Genomic DNA, 11,694 nt, shown 5'->3' with positions numbered 1-11,694 from the left:
GCGGTGGAGCAGCAGCGACCATGGCCGGAAAGACGGGCTTATACCACACCAACACGGGCCAGGACGCGCTGGTACAGGGACGGGGGCCTTAAAATCATCAGATGTTTTATTATATATGATTTTTTTTTTTTCGCAAACCAAAGCTGTCGGGAATAAACTTTAAATACAAGAAGGAAAGAAGAGCATCGTCTTTTTTATATATATAAATATTGCAATCATTTTGGATGCTGCGTTTTCTTTCCTGTAAAAACCAAACCAAAGATTTCGGAAAAACTGAAACCAACAGAAAATATATATTTTATAGTAAAAGAAAAACAATACTAATAATATATTCATTACAAAGAACAAGGAAACGGGATAAAACACCACAAAGACTCCAGAAACTAGAAGGAACTTTTGAGAAACCTTTGCTTTCCCAGTGGCAGATAGATGGTTTGTCCAAGGGCTGGTGCGCACCATGGAGAGCCTGGCCGATCTGCACGGCGGGAGTCATGAACCGGCGGTGGCGGCGGGCATGGCGTCCATTCTAGAGAGCGGCGACTATCCTCATCCTCATCCCCATCATCCTCATCCTCATCATCCTCATCATCCTCACCATCCTCACCATCCTCACCATCCGCACACCCATCCGCATTCTCATCAGCACCGGCCGCCGGAACACGGGCTGGCGAGCCACCTGCATGCCGCCATGAGCGGCGCCATGGCTTGCGAAGCCGCCCCCGGTATGAGCATGAGCATGAGCAGCACCTACACCACGCTCACGCCACTGCAGCCCCTACCACCCATCTCAACCGTGTCGGACAAGTTCCCTCATCATCCACACGCTCACCCCGCTCCTCCTCATCATCACCAAAGACTCGGCGGGAACGTGAGCGGGAGCTTTACGGTGAACAACCTCTACGCGCCCTATTACAAGGACGTAGCGAGCATGGGCATCCACGGCTCGCAGCATGCCCAGCACCCTCCGCCGCCGCCTCCGCCGCCTTACGCCCACGACAAGATGCTCGCACCCGGTGGAGGCGGCTTTGAGTCGCACCACTCGGTGATGCACGGAAGCACCGTCTCCTCGTCGTCCTCTTCTTCATCCTCCTCGTCCCCCGCCACCGGCATGATGGTCCAAATCAACGGCATCCACCATCACCACCACCATCATCATCACCCGCATCACCCGCACCATCCGCACATGAGCGTACAACACCACCATCAGCACCGGGACAGGGACCGGGAGCACGCAGCGCCCGTGGAGGAGGTAAACACCAAAGAGGTGGCGCAGCGGATCACCACCGAGCTCAAGCGCTACAGCATCCCGCAGGCAATCTTCGCACAGCGAGTGTTGTGCCGCTCGCAGGGGACTCTCTCCGACCTGCTGCGCAACCCCAAACCCTGGAGCAAGCTCAAGTCCGGCCGGGAGACCTTCCGCCGCATGTGGAAGTGGCTGCAGGAGCCCGAGTTCCAGAGGATGTCCGCGCTGCGCCTCGCCGGTGAGTCCAAATGGGTCAGCTGTGTTTAAACCAGTGCGAAATATTGATCTGGTGTTGGACAGCACAACGAGGTCTTAAAAATGCATCAGAATTTAGAAGTCTCTACTGGTTAAACTGGTATTATTAAGATAAGATAAGATAAGATAAGATAAGATAAGATAAGATAAGATAAGATAAGATGATAAGATAAGATAAGATAAGATAAGATAAGATAAGATAAGATAAGATAAGATAAGATAGCCTTTTATTATCCCACAGGGGGAAATTTGTAGTGTTACAGCAGCTTTCAAGAATACAAAAAATAGAAAATTACAAAGTGTTTACACGTATGAAACTACAGTTACAACCACAAACTACAGTTAATTCCTGACAGCAATGTTTTAGGTCCAAACTAGTAAAGTTTATTTGTGTGTGCCTTTGTAATGTAGTTGATTTAATTCAGTTGGGCCGCTTGCCTTATTTATTTTTGGACAAAATTAGCCAAATCAATCCCCTATGAATGGTTGCCATAATAAATAACATTCAGTCTATTCGGCCGTGCGCAATTTGATTGTAAGAAACGTAAAGACATTGTAAATATTGATTAATCACTGTAGAAGTCAATCGTTCAATTCGTGTGTGCATTCATCACATACACAACACTCCACACTATTTCCAAAATAAAGAAGAAACCACTTTTGGTTTATTTGATGACATTTTAATCTAATCTAATAAACTAAATATATTTTTTTTACCGCAAAATGTTTCACTTTATTATTTGCATCGAAAAAATGTGTCAAACAATTACATTTTGCAGGATTGTTTAGGTCTAAAAGCAAAAAGCAAACATGGATTTATTATGGCAGGATCTTTAGAATAAACAGTCTCATTTAATTTACCGTTAATTCTTTTAATATTATCATTATTATTATTATTGCTAAAATAATATAATCAGCTCTTTTAAATGTGCTCATTTGTGACCAGTTGGAACATGAGAAACCTTTATGCTTCCTTCGGGGAAGATAAAGTTTATCTATGGACTTTATCTATAATTCAACACTGTGATTCATCCATCACCAAAATCCCAGTGCTGAATTAACGCACAGTGTTTAAGTCCAGATGAGGACAAAAACAAAAGCGAGAAGTAATTGGTTAATTCATATTAATTAAAGTATATTGCAAGTATATTTTAATTAAATATGATTTATTATATATGATGTAAATGTTTCTACACTGTATTATAATATCATTCCAGTGCGCACAGACCTGCTGCATTTATTCTTTAAGCTTTATGAACTGAATGCGCGATGGAGCAAAATTAGGGATTCCTTTTGTGAGAAATCAAAGGTATCTAAAGCAAACTAGTACTTAAATTAATTTATTTATTTACCCCTACTTATTTGCAAAACAATAACAAAGCGTTTGCAATTAAGGACCGGGAACAAGAACTGGTCAGTATCGTGGTTCTTTTTTTATGGCTCTGTGTGATGCAGGTCAGCTTCGGATTCTGATCTGATGTGCAGTTTGTTTCTGGTCAGTCGGTGTTCAGTAAAATAACTCCAGTTTGCATCCAGATGTTCCTGTGAGTTTAATGTTTGTGCATTTCCACTACACCGGCCTTAAATATTTAGTCTTGTTCTGTTTGGGTTAGAAAGTGCTTTCATTGAATAATCACATAGAGATTTATTACATGTAAATAAGCAACGTTTGTGTCGTGTAGATTGAATGTTGATTATGGAAGTCTTCCTTGACGAAGCTCTTTATTTATATTAATTAGCATAATTTTGAAGAATAAATGTGTGTTTTATTTCATCCACGTTTCCTCTTCTGTTGGTGTAATGAGAGGTGTGTGTGTTTAAATACATGCACGTACATTTCTGCATTCTTATTTCGACTGGTTGGTGCGTAACAGGAACAAACTGAACACGATTTATTTAAATAGGATTTATGTTTGAATTTAGACAGACGTCCAGGGAATGCAGATCATAGCTGCTGGCATAATGCATTAAACCAAAAGGGTTCTAAATGTTCTGATTCATTCTTATAAACCATGAATGAGCTTGATGCGTGTTGGTTTGGTTTCTGCAACTCGGGACTTTGTGCGTAATACGATTAATGTGGTCGCAAATCTTTACATTTTGAATGTTCCTACATCTTTCTTTGTGTGTGTGTGTGTGTGTGTGTGTGTGGAGGGGTGTATTCAGTATAGATCCCAGACCGTGTTGTATGATATTTTTGATTCGCATCAGTGTCTTCAACACATACGTATATGCAGCACGTATATTCGGGCCTGTGTCTTTCGTTTGAAATGAACAGACTCTTGTGTTCTTGATTCAAGACCTGCACTATTTAACCAGCAATCTAAAGATTGACCACGTTCGTCTCTGTTGGGTTAAATAGTGTGTAATAAAGACACTGATGAGATCTCTTCTGTTTGCGTTTTGCATGAGACGCTAAGCGAGTTCCTTTGTGGTCCTTAATGAACAAAATCCACTTTGTTTTGCACATTTTTGTCATCGTGGCTTTTCTTTTTTGGAGCTGTGTTTTCTGTGCATGATATGGAGAGTTTGGCTCTAAATCTAAACAATTTTTTGCCATTCATTGCATGCACACACACACACACACTCCTTTGGGACAGTGGGACAGTGGGACAGTGGTAGCCTAGTGGGTAGAGCTTTGGGCTATCAACCGGAAGATTGGCGGTTCAAATCCAGGCTCTGCTATGCAGCCACTGTTGGGTCCTTGAGCAAGGCCCTTAACCATGTCTGCTCCAGGGGTGCCGTACGATGGCTGACCCTGCGCTCTGACCCAGCTTCCAAACAAGCTGGGATATGCGAAGAAAGAATTTCATTGTACTGTACACCTGTATATGTATATATGACAAATAAATTATATCCTATCCTTTGCGATCACTGATATTTTCTACCCTGCGTTTATTGGTAATGGGTGAGGTGTGTATAGACGATTGTGTGTGTGAGAGAGAGAGTTTAGGTTCAGATTCCTGTGGCATCAGTGTGTATGTGTGTGTGTGTGTGTGTGTGTGTTTGTGTTCAAGCATAATTTAAACTAGATCATTAAATACAGTGGTGGCATTGGGAGCAGCATGTTGAAAGCTCTGGAAGAATAGGTGCCCACCAACACTGGACAGGGACCTGGGTTTGTGATGTAAAAAAATATGCCAGAAGGTGGATTGACTGTGTGATTGAGTAACTAAATGTGTGACCCTCTGTGATGGAATAGCGCCTCGTTTAGGGTGTATTCTTGCCTTGCACCTAGTGTTTGTGGAAGTTAAATAAATGAATGAATGACGTCTTATAAAGTGTGTATTTTTAATTTTGCACATTGGTACCAGAGCTGTGAGTTAAGATAAACATCATAGTTTCCTAATGTGCTGGTGTTTCGATAAATCACACATAAACATGAATACATGATGTTGCTTTTCCTTATAACATTAAAGTTTAGTGCGTAATAGACGTGGCGCTCCACGCATGCGCACTGCGGTGGGATTAACACCTAAAGGATTTGGATTGAATTAACACCTACTCACCAACTCGATTTAAATAAACACTGTAATCCAACACTGAGAGATGTTCTCAGCGTCAATATTGTGTCCGTGCGTGTTTAAGAGCCCATACATCTATTTTCAGCCTTCCCATCAGTGTGTGTGTGTGTGTGTGTGTTGTTATTATTAAGCTGACCTTGATCCACGTTGGTATGCATTAATCAATATCTAACTGCGATCACTCAGCGTTTTCCCATGATGACTTTCGGCACCGCAAATCCAAGTTTCCCATCATTTATACCCGATTAATTTATACCTACATTTTATTATTTTATTATTTTCGTTTCTAATTATTTTATGAATTGAATTGATGCTACAAGGTAGAAAAAGTGAAACGAATAATCGACTACAAAGCAACTCGCGATTATTTTCTAGATCCTGTATTTATTCACTTGAATTTTACTCGATTTTGTTATTACAGCTCAGATTATTGTTATATTTTGCTGGCTTTTCGTTGTAGATCACCAGGGAGGATGGAGGTACCTGGTGAGTTCCTCTAAAGGGTTCTGCTTTATCATTTAGGGTGTTTTTTCTTTCGGCTTGCTCTTTTTGGACCTGGAATCTGTAAAGTTTTCAATCTTAAAAGGAAAAAAAACGGGGTGGCTCGATTGTTCGGTGGGTAGCACTGTCGCTTCACAGCAAGAAGGTCCTGGGTTCGGGTCCTTTCTGTGTGGAGTTTGCATGTTCTCCCCGTGTCTGTGTGGGAGCTCCGGTTTCCTCCTACTGTCCAAAGTCGTGCAAGTGAGGTGAATTAGAGATACAAAATTGTCCTTGACTGTGTTTGACATTTAACTGTAAACTGATGAATCTAAAGTGTGTAACACATGATGTTAAAATCCTAATAAATACATAAAAGCGCTCAATACATAAAATCGACTTAAAACATTATTTAGATGGGTTTTTAATGTATGCATCACACTAGAAGAAACAGACCAAATAAGGCTTCTAATTCGTTCCACATTTTATTCACATGTATACGTGTTTGCATATTAACGTGTGTGTGTGTGTGTGTGTGTGTGTGTGTGTGTGTGTGTGTGTGTGTGTGGAATATACAGACGGATATCTTTCGTTATAAGTGAATTATTTAGTTGCTCATTTATCTAATAATTTTAGAATGGTTGTATTTTAGCTTGTATTAATATTAATTATTATTATTAATTATTATTATTATTATTATTAATTATTTATATTATTATTATTCGATTAGATTAATTAGATTTGATTCTAATCAAGGCAAGCCGTAGTCTAGTGGTAAATGTACTGGACTAGTGATCAGAAGGTTGCTGGTTCAAACCCCACCACTGCCAGGTTGCTGCTGTTGGGCCTTCGAGCAAGGCCCTTAACCCTCAATTGCTCAGACAGTATACTGTCACTATAACCAGAAGTGTAAGATAGGGATTATATACATTTATTACACTTAAAGTGCAATATAGTGAATATAAAGTGAAACTGAGGAGGCATTTGTGCAAAGTAGTAACAGATATTGCAGTATATTTAGAGTGAGTGATGAAAAGTGACTCAGATGCACATAAATATTGTGGTAATGACTGAGTATGAATAAAATATAGTATATAAAGTATATCCGATATATATATATATACGATATATACATTATTGTTTGTGCTGGTGCAATAGTGCAGTGTGCAAAAACTGATGTGTATTACTAATTAGTACCACAATGATGTGTTTATTAGTATTATTTAGTACATTTTCATTTTGTAAACAATTTGATCTCTTATTAATAACAGCTCACTGTGAGATTTGTGATTTATTTGTGATTCAGTGATTTGCAGGTGATCAGAACTTACAGACCAAGTCCCAAACCACAGTTCTGTACTAACAGCATGCCATGTGAGGAGGGTGCAGCCTCCCATCCAGTGAGTTAGTACGCAGTCTGGGACGTGGCTATGACTTAATAACTTATATCTTTATATCTTTATCTATTTTACTGCTGTTAATATTTACCCAGACTGCCCACGAGTAGAGGTTTAGTTTCACCAACTTCTGCCGTTCCGTTCGAATTTTGTATGAATTGTTGTAGCCTAGTGGTTAAGGTACTGGACTAGTTATCAAAAAGTCGCTGGTTCAAGCCCTAACAATGTCGGGTTGCCACTATTGGGCCCCTGAGCATGGCCCTTAACCCTCAATTGCTTAGACAATATACTGTCACAGTACTGTAAGTCGCTTTGGATAAAAGCTTCTGCTAAATGTCAATGTAAATCTTATATGAATCCAAATTGGGATTTAATAGCACAACTTTTGGTTTGGTTTGGCACCTTTTGTCTGAATTTCTTCCAGTCTCGTATCAGCTCTGATTGATCTTATAATCACTCAGAATATAGAAATGCAGATGTGATGCCCTGTATTAAAAAATTAAGAACCAATAATGGCACCGAAAGCAGAATCTTAAAAACCAATCCATACACTGAAATGGAATTCATGTGCTAAAGGAATCCATACGTTTTAACTGATATACACCATTATTAAAACATATAAATGAATGTAATATTTGATTGTTCTGGTGTTTCTGTTTAAATGTGAGATTGTTATAATTATTTTAACACTCCACAGCGCTCACAGATTATATTCAGTGCATTGGGGTTTATGGCTGGTATAAGACTGCCCCCTTGTGGTTACTTTAACAACTGCAACTAGAGCGTCATGTATGTTAAAGCTTTACATTTACATTTACATTTTCAGCATTTAACAGACGCCTTTATCCAAAGCGACTTACAATTGATGACATATATACTGCAAGCAATTGAGGATTAAGGGCCTTGCTCAAGGGCCCAGCAGTGGCAGCCTGGCAGCTGTGGGTTTTGAACCAGTGACCTTCCAGTTACTAGTCCTGTACCTTAATCACTGGGCTACCACTGCTAATGAAAGCTAAAGGCAGAATGACATAATAAATAAATAATAAATCATTATTTATTTTAATGCTTTTCTTTTCCACCATTTTAAACATCATCGTTTCAGGCTCACATTGTCAAAGGAAGTTTAGGAGATTAAGTGGATGAGTGGACACCAAAGAAAGAGAATCTGCAGAAAATCTCATGAAGGAAGATGGTCACCACTGAGCAAGCGTATGAGACAGCCAGAACACAAAAATGAGCTCCTGAACCATACTAAGTCCTGCTAGTGGCGCCCACATGTCAACATTGACAGCAGAATTACTGTATGACAGGACTTGGGTTAGGGTTAGGGTTATTCTCTCCTGATTTATCGTAGACAGTTTGTCTTCTGCTGCTGGGGGTCCCTGATTGCAGTTGAGGTGGGTATATTGCTGCTCACGCCTCCTCCGACCCGTGTGCAGCCCTTAGTGGAACCCTTTTTCACCCTGCACAGGCGCTTCTATCTGCCAATCAGGGTCCTTACACAGTGTTTGAAGACCCCACCCACATAGTCCGGTCATCCCGCCCTAGTATAACCGTGTCTGCTGCAGGCACTGCCAATTATGCCCGCTAGAATCTTACTGTGAATTTTTATTGCTTGTTTTATACTGTTAGTGAATGTTGTATGTATGCAAGAAGTTGCTTGTTGTCTGATGTGAGCTGCTGTAACAAAGAAATTTCCTGCAAAGGATCAATAAAGTATCTATCTATCTAGATAGCGCCAAGCCGTGTTTCGGACAGAGGAGTTCAGAATCTCTGCACTGGTGTGCTAGCGGAACATCCCGCTGCGCCACCTGGGCACAATAATAGTTATGTTAATCCATTGATCTACCGACCATTCACCAGCGCTTGAACCTAAATTTTTCTGGAATAAACTGGACAATAACATCAGTGATCAGCCATACAAACCAGCTCTTTTGACAAAATGGGCACAAATCCCCACAGACATACTTAAAGTCTTGTGAGAAGTCTTCTTAGATGGCTTACAGTCAAACATGAATGTTAAACTGTGCAATGTACAGAAAACAAATCCCTGTTTTTGCTTTTGTTGTATGTGTAAAGCTCACTTGACTGTGTACAGTGTTGCCCACGTTCCAGCAGCTTCATATGTGTTTTGGTGATATGTGTATCACGTGACCATACAGAAATTTGGATTTTTTTTTTTTTCTGCCCTTGGCAAGAGACTACTGTTCCATTCCATGCACTTTTTAATGGGTGAAGTCAAACTAGTCCTATTTATATGGGCACAGGGACATCCACAGAATTGCTAAAGAGGACACACTACAACATAAAATGCTTTATTCCGGTCAGGGTCGCAATGGGTGTGGCTCAACCGGGCGCAAGGCAGGAATAATCCAGTCCGACTGATTTGAATCTTCATACCTGTAGTATGGTGATGAAGTTGTGACTGTGCCATCTCATCATGACACCCTTGCGCTTGATGCCAACCTTCGTTCTTTAGTAACTCTGTCACTTTCCAAACCACTTGAAGCCTATCCCAGCTCTCAATGGGCGCAAGGCACACGGAAACACTCTGGACAGGGCGCCAGTCCATCTCAGGGCACACACACAGACACATTCACACCTTAACACACACACACGTACATCTAAGGGCAAACATCTTTAGTACCTCTAATTAACCTGACTTTTAATTGTGGGAGGAAACCCACACAGACACGGGGAGAACATGCAAACTCCACACAGGAAGAACCCAGTTCGCTCCCTCTGGGAATCAAACCCAGGAACTTCTCACTGTGAGGCAAAAGTGCTACCCACCTAGCCACCGTGTCCCCCAACTCTTGACCAATGCTGTTTTTCTCATGTCAGTATGAGTTTCCTCTGGAATCCTGTTTCTTCAAGGGTCTATTTATTCACCCAGAATATTTCCCCAAAAAAAAACACATACTGTACGTGTCCCTTACGAGTGCATGTTAACTTCTGAGGACATGTCCTCTTTTTTGGAACTAAATCACCAAAATTGTCCAGGATCTGGCTGTGTGATTTAAGTGTTTCTGTCTCGGTTGGGATCCTGGGGAAGCAGAATGCACGACCTGCAAAGCTGTCACATACACTGATCAGCCATAACATTAAAACCACCTCCTTGTTTCTACACTCACTGTCCATTTTATCAGCTCCACTTACCATATAGAAGCACTTTGTAGTTCTACAATTACTGACTGTAGTCCATCTGTTTCTCTACATACTTTGTTAGCCCCCTTTCATGCTGTTCTTCAATGGTCAGGACCCCCACAGGACCACCACAGAGCAGGTATTATTTAGGTGGTGGATGATTCTCAGCACTGCAGTGACACTGACATGGTGGTGGTGTGTTAGTGCGTGTTGTGCTGGTATGAGTGGATCAGACACAGCAGCGCTGCTGGAGTTTTAAAATACCGTGCCCACTCACTGTCCACTCTATTAGACACTCTTACCTAGTTGGTCCACCTTGTAGATGTAAAGTCAGAGACGATCGCTCATCTATTGCTGCTGTTTGAGTCGGTCATCTTCTAGACCTTCATCAGTGGTCACAGGACGCTGCCCACGGGGCGCTGTTGGCTGGATGTTTTTGGTTGGTGGACAATTCTCAGTCCAGCAGTGACAGTGAGGTGTTTAAACTCCATCTCCATCCTGCCAAGCATCCTCTTTTTTGGGGCGGCACGGTGGCTAAGTGTGTAGCACTGTCGCCTCACAGCAAGAAGGTCCTGGGTTCGATCCCCAGGTGGGGCGATCCGGGTCCTTTCAGTGTGGAGTTTGCATGTTCTCCCTGTGTCCGCGTGGGTTTCCTCCAGGAGCTCCGGTTTCCTCCCACGGTCCAAAGGCGTGCAAGTGAGGTGAATTGGAGATACTAAATTGTCCATGACTGTGTTTGATATAATCTTGTGTAATGAGTAACTACCGTTCCTGTCATGAATGTAACCAAAGTGTAAAACATGACGTTAAAATCCTAATAAACAAACAATCCTCTTTTTTGGAAACCAAAATATGGTCACCCTATTTACCTGCACATCGCTGATCTCTCTCTCTCTCTGTTTTCATTCTTTCAGCGTGCAAAAGGAAGGAGCTGGAACACAGCAAAAACGAGCATGGCAACGCCTCCAAGAAACCGCGGCTGGTTTTTACCGACGTCCAGCGCCGGACTTTACACGCAATATTCAAGGAGAACAAGCGCCCGTCCAAAGAGTTACAGATCACCATCGCGCAGCAGCTGGGCCTGGAGCTGACCACGGTCAGCAACTTCTTCATGAACGCGCGACGCCGGAGCCTCGACAAGTGGCTGGACGACGGGAGTAACAACCCGGCCAACTCCGCGTCCTCCGGCGCCTGTACCAAAGCGTAACGGCTGCAGACTGAGAAGCCAAAAATCTTCGGTGGAAAAGCTTTACTTAAAAAAAAACTAAATCCAGAGACCTTCTGGGGAGAGGTTTTTTTTGCCCTTAAGACTTGTACGATACGATATTTATGATATCCAAAGAAAATCAAACAACCAAAGACTCTTTTTCTTCTTCTTCGATACGTATCTAAGACTTCTTTGTTTTCGTCTGCAAAAAAAACGTGTTACTGTCGAATCATCACACACACACACACACACACACACAAACACACACACACACTTATTTCCTGCACCTCACGCCTGTCATTCTCATTCGGATGTACCGATACTCCACCTGTCAGTGATTGTATTGATTGTATTTTTGTTTATTTGTCTGTCGTTGTCGTTTTCGTTTGGACGTACGGTTTGAGGCGTGTGACGTCACATGGGTTTAAGCACTGTGTCCGAACG

At 41.8% G+C, this 11,694-nt stretch overlaps 1 protein-coding gene across 1 annotated transcript; it reads left to right on the top strand.

The window, feature by feature from the left end:
• Positions 1-369: 369 nt before the first annotated feature.
• onecut1 (one cut homeobox 1) lies at positions 370-11,268 on the top strand. The gene is made up of 2 exons (XM_063004849.1): positions 370-1,481; positions 10,958-11,268. Exons 1-2 carry the CDS (start codon positions 458-460, stop codon positions 11,248-11,250), a joined length of 1,317 nt encoding a protein of 438 aa, XP_062860919.1. The 5' UTR covers positions 370-457; the 3' UTR covers positions 11,251-11,268.
• The last annotated feature ends 426 nt before the right edge of the window (positions 11,269-11,694 follow it).

Source organism: Trichomycterus rosablanca, chromosome 11, assembly GCF_030014385.1.
Source record: "Trichomycterus rosablanca isolate fTriRos1 chromosome 11, fTriRos1.hap1, whole genome shotgun sequence".
NCBI classification, from domain to species: domain Eukaryota; kingdom Metazoa; phylum Chordata; class Actinopteri; order Siluriformes; family Trichomycteridae; genus Trichomycterus; species Trichomycterus rosablanca.
Note: the sequence above shows the minus strand (reverse complement) of the source record. Positions and strands in the feature narration are given on the sequence as shown.

Bases quoted from the DNA above. Each gene is read 5' to 3' on its own strand.
- onecut1 (XM_063004849.1), top strand. From the start codon at position 458: ATGGAGAGCCTGGCCGATCTGCACGGCGGGAGTCATGAACCGGCGGTG. The intron at 1,482-10,957 runs GTGAGTCCAAAT...TCATTCTTTCAG, and splicing joins GTCCGCGCTGCGCCTCGCCG to CGTGCAAAAGGAAGGAGCTG.